At 36.7% G+C, this 16161-nt stretch overlaps 1 protein-coding gene across 1 annotated transcript in view; it reads left to right on the top strand.

Moving 5' to 3' along the window:
• The window catches only part of Rpn1 (regulatory particle non-ATPase 1), a 46217-nt gene extending 38638 nt beyond the window's left edge, over positions 1 to 7579 (top strand). The window contains exons 14-16 of the mRNA XM_069837402.1: positions 689 to 894; positions 3332 to 3450; positions 7107 to 7579. Coding sequence (XP_069693503.1) covers positions 689 to 894; positions 3332 to 3450; positions 7107 to 7289 — 508 coding nt within the window. The 3' untranslated portion in view covers positions 7290 to 7579. The remainder of the gene's footprint in view (positions 1 to 688; positions 895 to 3331; positions 3451 to 7106) is intronic.
• The last annotated feature ends 8582 nt before the right edge of the window (positions 7580 to 16161 follow it).

The following is a 16161-nucleotide window of genomic DNA, read 5'->3' as shown; positions in this document are numbered from 1 at the left end:
CTTCTACATTTGACAGACTGGAAGATCATTTCAAACACGTTACATGGAACACATCACAAACTCCAATCACAACTACAGCAACATAGACACTGACATGAAAATACTACACATCCAGAAAAAAAAAAAAAATTTGACACTCTAGAGCAGTGGTCGTCAGCACTCGCTGAAATGGGTAGAGTGCATGCATAAGGGATGGAGAGAAGCATACCCGCCAGCAACACTGATTGCACGCTAGGGCTGTCTCTTGTCCGCAAGTAAGAGGCGCTAGCCCGAGCGTGCAGTGTTTTGATGAGTACTGCTCTAGAGCAATGCACGTTATTCATGATACCATATTATTACTTTCATATATTGAGAGTGAGGTGACTATTGGAAATTAAAATAATATTTCTAAATTGACATAAAGTAGCTTCTTCTCACCTACATCATCTTTGTAATATCTTAAATGTTAGAGAGATTGATAGATAATAGATGTTAGCTGATTATCTGTTTACGTCTGTGAGAAAATAAAATGGAATAACTGGGAAGAAGTTAGTTCCAATTAAGGTATTTTCACTGTTATTTCGTGAAATGAATCCAAGCTATTGATTCCAGATGGTTTATTTCTAATGTCTTAATTAAAGGAAGCTTGAAACATATGGGACTATTTTTGTAAAATTAGTTTGTCACTCATGATTTTTTTCTTTTGCAGGTTGGCTGCCATGCTCCGCCAGTTAGCACAATTTCATGCTAAGGATCCCAATAACCTGTTCATGGTCCGAATTGCTCAGGGTCTTACTCATCTTGGGAAGGGAACATTGACACTGTGCCCATACCACAGTGACCGCCAGTTGCTCAGTCCAGTTGCATTGGCTGGACTCTTAGCCACACTTGTTGGCTTCCTGGATGTTAAAAACAGTAAGTATTGAGTCCACGTATTGTGCAAAAGAAGTATGTTGTTAATTTCCTTTTATACTGGCTGTATTACGAATAAAAAGTTGAAACAATTCATCTTATGTGACTAATTGGCATTTCGAACTTAAAGGACAAGTAGCAATAGGGACTTGTTGGGAGAGAAATTTAAGGAACATAATTTATTAACATTTCGTTCATGTTGTGTGAAAGGGGAAGGAAAGAAATAAATTCTACGTGTTCAAGTATTTTCAGACAGCTAAATTCATTTGATAACTGAGAATTGGAGACTAGATATTGTAGACAACCACGACAGGTTTAAATAACTGGTTGTTTTCAATGTATAGGTGCTCGGAAACCTTTCATTTAATTGTATGTTAGTTTCAAAATTATGGGCTGTTTCCTTTCGATTTAATTCTTATTCCTTATAATTATGTGCCAACATGCTCATTTTTCAACATAAATTATCCAAGTCCGATTAAACTTTTGTCTCAGTGTAACATTAGCTTAAAAAAAACCTGCATGAAAATGTTCATAAATATCTATCAACCAGTTTATGTTCTCACTTTCCATTTCGACAAGTGGAAATTTTTTCTTCAAAAATGTTCTTTCAGCTTCCCAAACAGGTCGCAATCATAGGTTGCAAGATCATTGTAAGCGGTATGCTCCAGAACTTTTGGAAAAAACAAAATCTAAACAAAGACCATAAAGGATGGCAACAATATTCTGGGACAAGAAGAGATTCTTATTGCTTAATTTCATTCACGAAAACGAAACAATGCTGACTCTTACATTTAAAATTTACAGAAAATGCTAGAAGCCATTCATTGAAAAGTGTTAGAATTCCATCTCGGGGTGTTAAGTTTTGCTTGACATTGCAACTCCCCATTCTGTTGGGATAATATATCAAAGTTAGAGTTTGTGTTCGGAGGTTCTGGAGCATGCCTATTACATCTCGAAGTAAAACCACATGATTTCCACCTGTTTGGGAAGCTGAAGGAATAGCTTTCAGAAAAACGATTTTCATCTGCTGAAGCAGTGGAAACTGATATAAACTGACAAAATGGAAATGAATGGAAATGTTTATGCTGAGCGTACTTTGAAACTGGTGTTACGTTGGAACATAAGATTAAACAGGATGGGGACTATGTTGAAAATTGAGTAAGAAATGTCTTTCATTTAGGAACATGATTTTAAGAAATAAGAATAAAACTTTAATTTGTTGCTTGCAAGTGTACCTTACTTTGAAACCATTACCATAAAATATATAACAGATAAAAGGTCCATTTATTTGCCTTTGCATTATCAGGCAGTACATCTCACTTGACGATATGTGTCAGAGGAAGAGCAATTGTTTGTATGTATCTGAAGTTTGACTAGTGTAATATGTAGCTAGTTGGCGATGTATGAAAAGGAGGGGGATAGAATTGACCATCCTACCTCATTATCTCCTGGCCTAGTTGCCTCATAAGTGGTGCCTTCTTGGTATCACTTGAGGTTCCGACAGTTGACTAAACAACAAACAGCAAGTATACCTTACTTTGAAACCATCACCGTACAATATATAACAGATAAAAGGTTCATTTATTTGCCTTTGCAGTGACAGCAAGGACAACATATACATTCGTTTGCAAAATATTTTAGGTACTTCAGCTGTTTAAGATTCATAGATGAATTAATACTTTGTGACAGTGTGAAATGAGAGTCCTACGAAATACTGCATGTGGCAAAATTGATTCAGTAGTTCTAAAGCATAATGTTGGAAGAGATATTAAAGTCTTTATTTGATTGAGGAACTTGTCTCTCATTTCCAAAACATGTTACCTTCAGTAATCCAGAGTATAAGATGGCTTGTGAATTTTGATTAGACTGTTATTCTAACCATTGTGTAGTAGCAGTACTTAAGAATCTCTCTTCATTTTTTTTGTAACCATGAAAATTTTTCAGTAGATTTTGCAATTGACCTACTTTGTGCTCATTATTATTTTTATATGTTGTATTTTTTCTTAGCCGATTGCTGTTTTTGTTACACTTATGTTTGCTAAATTTAAATATTTCTACAGAAATTGTTGACTATCAAATTTTCATTCAATCAAATTGTCTGTGAAAGTTGATTATTATCTGTAACAAACTTAAGTAGTTGAATTGTACTTCGAAAAGCATTGAATGTCGTTTTTCAATAATAACTCATAAATCAAGCATTTCCGGATATATGTTATACAGTGCATACATTTTATCTTTCCATACTCGCATGTGTGCAGCTACATCCTAATTTTTGTTATTCTGTCGATCCTTTGGATGATATTTCGTTGTGTGTGTGGTTAGAAACTAATCTTACAGCTTATTTCACAGTAATATTAATACAGTATTGTGGAAAATATAAGAACTCATTACTTGAATTTACATAAATCGTTTGACATTTAGAGTGTTTCTGTGTTCACAGTTATTCTAGGGCGCTCACACTACCTGCTCTTCACACTTGCTGCAGCCATGCAGCCTCGTATGTTGGTCACTTTCGATGAGGAGTTGAATCCACTAGCTGTGCCTGTGCGTGTTGGTCTGGTGAGTTTTGCTTCTTTATTTTCCTTATATCCATTTTAATAATATCTGAATTTGTGTGTGATATATACAATAGCTTTAAATATTTCTGCACATTAGTAGTTACAATTTACTGTTAATGTTTTAGGGAAATGTTCATTTATATGTATACATGTATGTAATGTAGAATCTTTGCCTTACTCCTGTGTCAAATGAATATAATAGCTAATGTTCATGAATCTACTGAATGGAAACAAACTGAATTGAGTAGAATTCATGGTACACTTTCCTTCAAAATGGTGGTTATAGATTCTTATAAGGTGATTTTATCAGCTTAAACTTAATTAGATTTGAATTTCGAAGATACTAGGACAGTTCAGAAGGTGTATGAAGAAACAAATCGGAATAATTCAGTATTTTCAGTATGTTCTTCCCTTACAAATATACGTTTGTTCCAATGCTCTGCAAGCTTTGTAATTCTTGCAGAAAATAAATGTTTATCCTGATGCCAGTCTTGCACTTCTGTTTTCACATAGTCATTGTTATCCAATTTGATTCCTTTGAGGGCATGGGAGCAAACATGTGATAGTATGATGGTACAAGATCTGGCTATACAAGGTGTAAATGATATAAACTGACAAAAAAAAAATACTGCTGGTAGAGCATAAATAACTGAAGAAAAAAGTCAAATAATGTTTTTGTGTATTTGGCACTGTTTCCCCCCCCCCCCCAAATTGTTTTGTGAGTCTAACTTCTTTGAAAAAGAGAATAGAATCATTTACTTTGTCCGATACATATGCTGAAGCAGTCATTTGTTACTCTGTTGTGTAATGGTATGTGTTGGGTGCAAGGTATTTGGCAATGACATTCACATTCAGTCGAAATGTAAACAAATAATGAGAATGGAGTGAGTTGATTTTGCTATGACTTGATGAAGAATGTGGACTTTGTTGTGAATGATCATGGGGATTTGTGTCAGAAGGTTGACTTTGTACCATTTGCGCATTTCATAAGAAAAACGTAAGGAAGTAGTCTTTAAAACCATCACAAGGTTTTAAAGACTACTTCCTTACATTTTTCTTATGAAATGCACGAATGGCACAAAGTCACCCTCTGGCACAAAGTCACCCCTTGTGATGGTACTGTATTTGTTACAAACATTTTTATTCAATGAACGCTGTCATAGTAAGGTTGTAAGTACAAGTGCTATTCAGAAAGCAACTTCCGATTGGCTACAAAAAAAAAAAAAGAAGAAAAACACAAACAATGTTACAAACTATTTATTGCCTGGAAAACGTTCCTGGATAGTGACACTATTTTTCAACATAGTCACCATATAAATTCAAGCACTTATAGTGTGGGGCTAGCTTTTGTATTCCTTCTTCATAAAAGGATGCCGCCTGTGTACTCAGCCAGATTTTCACTCCGTCCATGAGTTCCTCGTCATTGAAGTGCTGAGTGGCTAACCAGTTCTTCATCTTGGGAAAGAGGTGGTAGTCGCTCGATGCCAAGTCTGGACTGTAGGGAGAATGTTCGAAAGTTTCCCATGTGTACTTATTCAATAAAGCCTTTGTATGAGCAGCAGAATGGGGTCTTGCATTGCCATGGAGAAGAATGACACCCTTGGAGAGCAATCTGCAGCATTTGTTTTGGATTGCTCTCCGAAGCTTCTTTAGCATTTCACAATAAACATCTGCTGTCATTGTGCCCAGGCACCATAAATTCTGTCAACAATACTCCTTTCTGATCCCAAAAAACTGTAGCCATCATCTTTTGGTTCGAGAATGTTTGTTTGAATTTTTTTGGCTTGTTCAGGATTGGGTGTGCAGCCACTGCTTTGACTGTTCTTTGGTCTCAGCATTCAAGAACTGTACCCATGTCTCATCTCCTGTCACGAATCTGTCCAGAAATTGATCACCATCATTGTGGCAATGCTGAAGGAACATTAAGGCTGAGGTCATTCTCTGAGCTTTATGCTGATCAGTGAGATTTTTTGGCACCCATCGTGCACAAAATTTGTGGAAACTTAACCTTGCCGTAACAATTTCATAGAGACTAGTGGGAAATTTTCAGAGAGTTTAGAAAATGTGAAACGACGTCTTTCACGCACAGTTCGTTCAATGTGTTGAATGAGTTCATCAGTCACAATTGAATGCCATTCTTGACCTCCCTCATTGTGCACATCTTCACGCCCATTCTTAAATTTTCTGCACCAGTCCTGTACAGCACTGTCACTCATAATGTTACCATAAACACAACACAATCGATGGTGAATCTCAGCAGTATGAACTCCTGCGTAAAGGAATTAAATGACCGAACAGAGCTCACAACTCGCGGGATGAGTAATAATCGCATCCATTATCAACAACTGTTTCTCACAGACTACTGAACGGAAATGAGTGTGTGATGCATGGGAGCATTATTACGTCTTTACTTGTGGCTACTGTGCAAGCACCATCTTCCTGCAATGATCTAGCAATCTACAATCAACAATCGGAAGTTGATTTCTGAATAGCTCATAATAATTGTTCTGTTATAAAGAAAGTATTAATTATTACAATAGAATACATAATTATGCTTTTAAATTAAACTTAAATTTGAATTAAATATCTTTTAGTTTAGGACATAAAAACTGAATGTCTCAATTGAACTCAACTTTGAAATCAACCAAGAAAATCAGGCAATTCATTTGATAGCTGACACAAATACTCACACTCATCATTATCCATACCTTCGTCCATTGAAGTTTTCCTTGCACATTCATAACATCAGTTCCCCTTTTTTTTTTTTTTTTTTTTTTTTTTTTTTTTTTTGTGCATATTTATGTACAACTAAGGGATTAAAATGCTCCAATTCTTTCTTTATTCTTCTTTGTATCTTGTATGTTGCTGAGTTAATTTTGTAAATAGGTTCTCCTCTTATTGAAACATCGTTTTTGCAACTTCTTTTCAAGAAAAACTTCTTACACTCACTTATCTTAAAATGTAATGTATTTTTATTATTCATTACTTTCATTGCAACCTCTCTAAACCCATTTCTCTTAAAAGCTCATGTATTTGTATTCTTCATTACATCCTTTGCAGGCTTTTTAAAATCTCTTACTTCACAGCCCTCTCCCATTTTCAATACAGTTTCATGCTTTGATATGGTGGTTTGATAATGAGTAGGATTAACAATAGTGTCGATTTTCTTAATTTCTTTCTTGATATTGCCAAATACATGGTCTGGCGGTATGAATGAATGACCTGCGACTGGAAATACTAACTTAATATTTTCGGAGTTTTGTGGGGCATGTTTTACTAACCACGCAAAACAGACTGTAAGAACAGTGAATCTGACATCACATGGCTACAGCACTGGCATGCTATTGATAATTTGGAGACTGTTGAGTCTGCTATGGAAAAGCAAATGAAGCTTGCAGAGTTTTTGTTATTGATTTTACTGTGATCATAAATTTAATATGTTACAATATATTTTTAAGTATGTTGCGTGTTTATCAAATATTCTATGTTTTATTTCCTAGTAATTTTAGACATGCACGTATAGGAATATGCTCAATTTTTCAGCGTTGAAAATTGGATAAAAGAGTCTTATATGAGAGTAAACAATTTATTTAATGATTTTATATATATATATATATATATATATATATATATATATATATACTTTTTTTTTTACAGGCTGTTGACGTTGTTGGTCAGGCTGGCAAACCCAAGACTATTACAGGCTTTCAGACACACACAACTCCAGTATTACTTGCATTTGGAGAGAGAGCAGAACTGGCAGCTGAGGAATATGTGCCTCTTACTCCCATCATGGAGGGCTTCGTTATTCTAAGAAAAAACCCAGATTATAATCAATAGAAATGCTAACACTTAGAACTTTATTAGAAGTGCTCTAATCCAAAAGTACAACAGGAATACATAATGTTTAATGAATAAAAGAGTAAAATGTTTGTGCAATTAAATTGTTCCAAAATTCAGTGAAGTGTGTGTGAATGATGAATTCTAATGTAATTAATATTCCGTTATTTATTATGTTTTGCCAACAGTTTGGTAGTCCATTTTAATTTGCGGACTGCTAATACTTTCTCTTATGTGACAGAAACATTTTCTTTTTTTTCTTTTTTTAAAAATAAAGTAATGTTCAACAAGCTGTGTTCTTCTTTAATTAGGTTAGTTTTCCTCCTGGACTTACTTGTAATACTACCTGTTACACTGTTAAATATTGTATTAATTACACTAAAACTTTCATGTGGTTCATCGATGGTATTCTCTACAAGTAGAATGTGTATTATATAGAGGTAAAATTTTTTAATAGCCTACTATTCTTGATATAGCGTTGCTTTAAAGTTACGTGAGAGATTTCTCATTTGCCAGTATGCTTTATTGGTAGTGTAAAGAGGTGAGAACTGTGAAACATGAAAAAAAAAAAAAGAAAAAAAAAAGTAAATCCATGGCGCTACAGCCCTGAAGGGCCAAGTCCGACCAGCCGGCTGCTGGCCTCACGTTCACATGCCGAAGCAGAGGTGGACGATCATCCAACCAGAATGAAGGTATCGTGTGGTTAGCACGATGATCCCCCCAGCCGTTATAGCTGGTTTGCTGAACCGGATTTTCGCTACCTATCGCAGCTCCCCAAGTGCATCACGATGCTGGGTGGGCACTGGTCCCATACACTGGCCGAAATTTCATGAGAAAATTTTTTCCCCCATGAGGACTCGAACCAGCGCGCATTCTATAATGCGAGTCCTAGGCAGGATGCCTTAGACTGCGATGCCATGGCATGGGACCTTGAAACATGATGAAGTAACCCTAATTTTAGAACGGCAACAAGAAAGACTGCAAGACTACTAGACTTGTAACATGATAGAGATATGATCAGTAAATTTTGTCTGTTCACCATTTTATTTTGGGACAGTTGTATTTGACTGGTCATCATTCACCCATATGAAGTCAATTGTATAGTGTTATGCATCAATTGGCCAAGTGCCAAACAAATTTTTTTAGATCATTGCTCCATCTGCCAGCTAAAGGGTTAAACTCTTTATAAAAAATTTATTCCTGCTTTCTGTGTCAACATATTTTGACAGAAAATTAATTTTGACCAAATGTCAAATCACTAATCATACAGATTAAGATTTGCATCAAGTGACTAATTACTTTTTCTGACGTCTGAATTTCGAATCAAATAACCATGTGACAATTTGCGATCACTTAGTCATATGATGCTAATTGTCGATTTCCACTTAGCATGTTCCCACCTATTCTACTCGTGTATTGAAATTACTTTCAGGTTTCATTGTTTCTGCAATGTTTCACCATTTTAATACTGATAACCTAGATCGGATTATCAAGATCTTCAGTATTAATAATGTTTAAATACAGCAAACATGTGAAGAAAATAATGGAGTCTTATGTATCTTGATCTGAATGTATGATTCTACTAGCGAATTGTCAGCTACTTAATGTTAGTAAAGTTCATTACTTTTCCATTAATTACAAGAATTTGATGGAAAATATTTTTGCAGCCAAAGAAATTATATTGTGATCAGATTCCTGTGAAGACCAAAAGCGCAATTCCAAAGTTGTTTTAATTTTGAAAACAGTTTTGGAACAGCACCCTACCACTGGAAGGATTATTCCATTATCTCTATGTCCATTGAAAATTGGACACATGTTTGTTAACTTTTTTACTTGGAATAGCCCGTACTACCACCCCTACAATATTTAATATTCTTCCTCATGAATCACCCTGTATGTTACGAAATTACTTTCTCTTTCTCTGTTTTAATTTACAAGTATTTACATTTTATATATATTTTGATGTACCGAAGTACATATGATATTTCCATGCAGATATTCTGCGTCATCATATGATGAAAGAGTGATGGAACGGAGAAAAATTCTCTCCGGCGCCGGGATTTGAACCCGGGTTTTCAGCTCTACGTGCTGATGCTTTATCCACTAAGCCACGCCGGATACAACCCCGACGCCGGTCAGAATCGTCTCAGATTAAGCTCCATCTCTTGGGTTCCCTCTAGTGGCCGCCCTCTGCACTACGTCATAGATGTCTATGAACGCAGGACCGAAGTCCATACATGTGTTGAGGTGCACTCGAATGAGTGACTGGTTGGCCGGGATCCGACGGTATAGGCGCCATCTTAAATCACAAAGTGATTTATTACGCATATCATATATATATTTTGATGTACCGAAGTACATATGATATTTCCATTTCTCCGTTCCATCACTCTTTCATCATATGATGACGCAGAATATCTGCATGGAAATATCATATGTACTTCGGTACATCAAAATATATATATGATATGCGTAATAAATCACTTTGTGATTTAAGATGGCGCCTGTACCGTCGGATCCTGGCCAACCAGTCACTCATTCGAGTGCACCTCAACACATGTATGGACTTCGGTCCTGCGTTCATAGACATCTATGACGTAGTGCAGAGGGCGGCCACTAGAGGGAACCCAAGAGATGGAGCTTAATCTGAGACGATTCTGACGGGCGTCGGGGTTGTATCCGGCGTGGCTTAGTGGATAAAGCATCAGCACGTAGAGCTGAAAACCCGGGTTCAAATCCCGGCGCCGGAGAGAATTTTTCTCCGTTCCATCACTCTTTCATCATACTTACATTTTGTTTTTTAAATGTTTAACAAAGAAGAAAGAAGTTGAGAATTCACTCTCAACTCACGATCTCGAGAGCTTATGTTTAATGTTCCAAATTAGTTTGAACAACAAAAATAAATAATGTGAGTGTGGATCGGAAAGTAACACACAATGATAATAATAAAAAAAAACTTTCAGTAGGTAAACAAAAATAAAAAATACACAAATGGACTCACATCTTTTACTACTTTTCTACATAGGCGCCAAGTTTCTCAACACATTTCTCCCATCATAGTACCAGTTTCAGTATATCCTGTTCATAGAATTCCGTTTGGTTTGAGTATAGCCAGCCGCAGACAGTTGATTGCACTTCTGCATCGGTTGCAAAGCGATGGTTGGCCAGGAATTTCTTCATGGGACCAAACAGATGAAAGTCCGATGGTGTAAGGTCTGGACTGTATGGGGGATGCTGGAGCACCTCCCGACAAAATGTGTTGATTTTCTCACGAACAGAAGCCGCAACATGGGAGCAAGCATTGTCATGAAGAAGTTTGACATCATCAGCATTTATGTATTTATGTTACGGCATTTGTCACGAAGGGCACGACGCAACTTTACCAATATTTGAATGTAGGCTGCAGCATTCACATTGGTCCTGTGTATAGCAAAAAAACACCATGCATATCCCAGAATGCTGTCACAAGCACTTTCTTAGCAGATTGCGTCACCTTGAATTTTTTCTTTGCTGGGGAAGCAGCATGTTTCCACCCCATAGAGGCCTGCTTTGTTTCAGGCATGTAGTGGTATGTCCAGGACTCGTGACCAGTGATAATTCTTTTCAGAAAATCATGCCCTTCTGCAGTGTAACACCTTAAGTGGTCCAAGCATGTCATCATTTGCTGGCCCTTGTGGTCGTCTGTCAGGTTCTTAGGCACCCAGCAGGCACTAACTTTATGAAATTTCAGTGTGTCATGCATGATATTGTACACCACACCGTATAAAATGTTGAACTGCTGAGATAAGGTTCGCAGTTGGATCCGCCGGTTGTTCAAAATTGCCCCTCAATGCCTGTGACATTCCACTGGGTTGCAGATGTTACTGGCTGCCCAGAACATGGTGAATCACAAAGGTTCTCACGGCTATCTGTGAAGAATGTGCACCACCTGGAGATGTTGCTACTGACCATACAGTCTTTCCCATAAACGCCACACATGTCCCTGTGAATTTCACTTGGGTTATGTCTTTTAGCCCACAAAAATCGCACCAACACTTCGTTGCTCTTCACAAGTTGACGACAATAATATGCGCACCATCTTTGTTACATAGTTCACGCTTCTCTCGCTAGAGCTGCGCATGCAAAACAAATTGTGTCTGTATTGAAAACTTCAACCTATATCTCGATGAAATGTCAACATCCCAGCTGCAATACCAATGCAGAAAAAAATTGTGTGTTACTTTCCGATACACTCTAGTAATAATAATGTAACAACAGTAACAATAACAAAGGTACTATACTTCCTGTTGCGCTTAAAATCCATCATCCTTTTTTGGATTTGAATCGAATTGACAATTAACCACTGAAGATATAGGTAATATGTTTGTACGGTTTTCACACATTAGACATTACTCTCAGCTCCTTCCTATAGACTTTTTAAATAAATTGGCGTAGGGTTGGTCTCATGAGAGTCAACAGTACGTCAAAACTCCGCATGAGATATTACACAAATATCAGTCCATTTTTCATGATACAGTAAGACTGGACAAATTGTAGATGCATTGTTAAGCATATAAGTTGATATAATGATAATCTCTGACAGTCGTTATTGTTCTTTGCAATAGGTCATGAGAAAAGTCGTCGTTTTGATCGCTGATAGTTGTCCTGAATGATGGATGAAATTTTCTTTATCTGGTTAATTCCTGCACCTGTCACATCCACAGTTAATTATTTTAAATTCTTATTTGTTAAGTCGTTTCTTTTATCAGCCATGAAAAACAACATTTTTAGTTTCTGTCACCTTCACAGGCCGTTTCTGCAATTTTGCTGTTTTTAAAATAACAAATAACTCCTTTATGGAGGTCTTCTGAGATGGACCAGGGTTTAAATCATCTTTTTTACGAATTCCTTGAGATGAAGGGCCAGGATTTCAATTTTGCTCTTTTCTTACCTCGCAAACTTCTGCACCACCTAATCACGGCCAAAAAGGGAAGATATTGTTTCAGTTGATCACTGCACTGCACATACAAAAACTGGGCAGACTGATAGAAACTGAATTTGTTTTTGGTTAGAATGTTATATATTTGTCAACACTTAATGAGAGTCTGGTCACTACTGTTCCTTTGTCGGTGTGAGGGTCAGTCCCTTTAATTAAATGCTGGTAAGGGGGAGGCTTTTTTTTTTTTTTGCCATTTGTAAGAAATAAGGTCATCAAGCCTTGTCTCCAAATATACGTAAGTTATGGTGTGCTTAAAGACTGTGATTGCTACATAACAGTCTTGAGTTATTAAGTTGGGATGTGAAAAAGATTGACTGATACTGGATATAGAAAACAATCGAAAGTTAAATTAGAAAAGGAACAGAAAATGCTTAATGTGACACGTAAAATAGAACATTTTCTTCCAAGTTTCTGAAAATGAAACTGAACATGTTCTTTCATACGTCTTCAGTGTTGTATGGTATCTGACCACTCACCTACTGCAGGGTCAGTAGTTGTTTGTTACTCTGTTATGTATTGCTATGTGTTGGGTATTGGGCGCAAGGTCATTGGAAATATCATTTACGTTCAATTGAAATGTAAACAAACTACTATCAATCTTAAAAACATTGTATTTTACGAATTAAAAATAAAATTATAAGTACTAATTAAATTTCAGGAAACAAAGAGAAAGGCAGAAAATAGAGAAGGCAGGGAGATTCTATCTGAAAGTCAGATTTGCATAATATATTCATTACTATAGGTACATTAACAGAAAGCCACAATTTAAGTCAAAGTTGGGTTCTGGCGTCTTGTCCGCCCATTTGAGTTGTGTGGATATAAAGGGAAGAATTGTGACGGTGTCATGCATAGTTCCTGAGGTAGCTCAGTCAGTAGAGCATTCATGCTCTAAGCAAAGGGTCCCAGGACCGATACCTGGCCTCGGAAAATTTTTTCCCTTGAAATTATTCAAGCCTGCTTCACAGGGAGCTTCTACCTGAAAGTCAGATTTGCATAATCATTGTATTTCTTTTACAGAAATTTACCAAAGATTCTCGTTTGTCATTTCTTCTTCCTAGTCCATATTTTCCAACTGTTCTTCCATCTTGTCCTTCTCCTACAACTGCATTTCAGTCACCCATTATGATTACGCATGCTCCTTTGTTCTCCTTCTCAACTTTTTCTTCTAACTTGTCATAGCTTTCTTTCACTTCCTCGTCTGCTAATCCACTATGTGGAATATAAACTTGCACTAGCACTAAGTCCATTTTCTTCCCTTATAGTCTCACCATTATCATCCGGTCATCTACATAATACACTGATATCACTTTATCTTTCACACGTGGTCCAAGTAATACATCAACACCATGACTTCCATTGCACTCGCCATTTGAATAAAACAACCCAAATTCATCACTCACCAACTCACCACTATTTTCCCATCTCTGATATTCCCATCATATCCACTCTGTTTCTTTTCATTTCTTCCTTCAAGTTTTCGAACTTACCTGCTTGCAGAGAGTCCTTACATATTCAGCATAATAAAGCTGTGCATATATCAATAGGTAATCACATCCACACTTAATTCTATGTAAAGCTACGAACTTGTCGATTTTTAAATTATTTATTTATTCATTCATTCATTCATTCATTCATTCATTCATTCATTCATTCATTCATTCATTCATTCCTTTCTTTCTTTCTTTCTTTCTTTCTTTCGTCATCATCATTTATACCAGTTAAGGTGTACCACCACATTTCTGTGTACGAGTTTTACCATAACTTTTATTACATTTACCTACAATTAGTTTTTAAATTATTTGGTGACGCCATATCAACTGCACGGTTTCTAGCATCAATGAAGTTTTTCATAGTTACAAGATATTTTCACGACATCAACTCCAGAATTCTTCACTAAATTAACCGACATTCATCTTTCTGTTGAAGGAAACCTCTGAAAGTCATAAGATACTCAGTTGAAGAGGGATTCGAACCCATATGCAAGTGCAGCTTTGGCGTGTGAGTTCCACTTGCTACTCTTAGACCACATCAGTGGCTAAATGTATTACTTTCTTCACAACTTATTACGAGGGTCACTCCAAAAGTAATGCACAACATTTATTTAAAAATTACATTTTTATCCTACAGCTTTGCTATTTTCACAGAATGTAGATAGATACATGCTTTAGGAACAAAATGTCACTTTTCCACATAATTCCCGTCCCTTTCAACTGCCTTATGCCACTTTGGAATGAAGGCCTGTATACTTGCACGGTAAAAGTCTGGACCAACACGTCTGAGCCACTCTTTGGCAGTGTGCACGAGGGAGTCATCATCTTCAAATCTCATTCTGCGAAGGGAAGCCTTCAGTTTACCAAAGAGATGGTAATCGCATGGTGCCAGATCTGGACTGTAAGGTGGTTGTTTCAGTGTTGTCCATCCAAGTTTTCTGATTTGGGACTTGTGACTGACATGTGGCCGTGCATTATCGTGCAATAGCAGAAAATACTGCTTCTCCCTATGTGGTTGAACACGACTCAGTCGAGCTTGAAGTTCCTTGAGAATTGCCATATATGCATCAGAATTAATGGTGGTTCCGTGTGGTATGATGTCCACAAGCAAGAGTCCTTCTGAATCGAAAAAGACAGTAGCCATAATTTTTCCTGCCGAAGGTGCAGTTTCGAATTTCTTTTTCTTTGGTGAATTTGCATGATGCCACTCCATTGTCTGCCCCTTTGCCTCCAGTTCAAAATGGTGGAGCCATGTTTCATCTCCTGTCACATTTCTTACAAGAAAGTCATCTCCACCATTCCCATACTGGTCCAAAAGTTTGTTGCACACTCTTTCAGGTTTCTTTGTGGGCTTCTGCCAACATCCTCGGAATCCATCTGGCACAAACCTTTTTTAACCCTGTGTCAATATTCTGCACACTCTTCTTCTATTCCAACTTGGAGTAACAATTCTTTCACTGTTACGTTTGTCAGCCACAACCATATTGTTAACATGCTGGACATTGTCAGGACTTAATGCAGTGCAGAGTCTGCCACTGCGAGGAGTATCCTGAATATTGGCGTGCCCTCTTTCACCAGATAATCTGCTTGCCCACCACTAACCATACTGTGATTGACAGTAGCATCTCCATACACCTTTTTCAACCTCTTGTGAATATTTCCCACTGTCTTGTTCTTACAGCACAGGAACTCAATAACAGCACGTTGCTTCTGACAAATGTCAACTACAGCAGCCATCTTGAAGGAGTGCTATCATGGCGTCACGCATGGGAACGACTTAAATTAAATTTGAATACAAGCAGGAAGGATGTATCTATGACCTTCATAAATTGCAAAGGTGTAGAATAAAAAAATAACAAAAAAAATGTTGTGCATTACTTTTGGAGTGACCCTCATACTTCTATAAATATTTCTAATGGCTGCAGATATTTTGTCTGCTTCTAATCACCGAATTACTGTACCAGTATTATCTCGACCAATTATTGTGACTTGTGAAAAACTATTAGGTTCACATATTCTTTTTTACTTGTTTGTTGTCTTTTTCTTTATCTTCATGATAGGCATAACTTAGATAATGTTGCAATATTCACACTATAAAGGGGATCGAAACGCAAAACATTTGCTGATATTTTTAACATTTTCACTATGTTTGTTCATTTACACTTTACATTGGCTCCCAATGTACTCTTGAATCACTGTTAGAAAAAGAAGATGTAGAAAACAAAATAGAGTATTTCTAATCTCACAATCATACACCCTTCATTTGAATTCGACAGTCTCTTGTACAATTAAAGATTAACTGATTATGACTGGTTGAAATATGGAATTCAAAATCACCTATGATAGAAATTGGAAAAATGCAGAAGGATAAAATATGGTAATGCAGTTCAGAAACAGACAACAA

Source organism: Periplaneta americana, chromosome 10 (genome assembly GCF_040183065.1).
Source record: "Periplaneta americana isolate PAMFEO1 chromosome 10, P.americana_PAMFEO1_priV1, whole genome shotgun sequence".
NCBI lineage: Eukaryota > Metazoa > Arthropoda > Insecta > Blattodea > Blattidae > Periplaneta > Periplaneta americana.
Note: the sequence above shows the minus strand (reverse complement) of the source record. Positions and strands in the feature narration are given on the sequence as shown.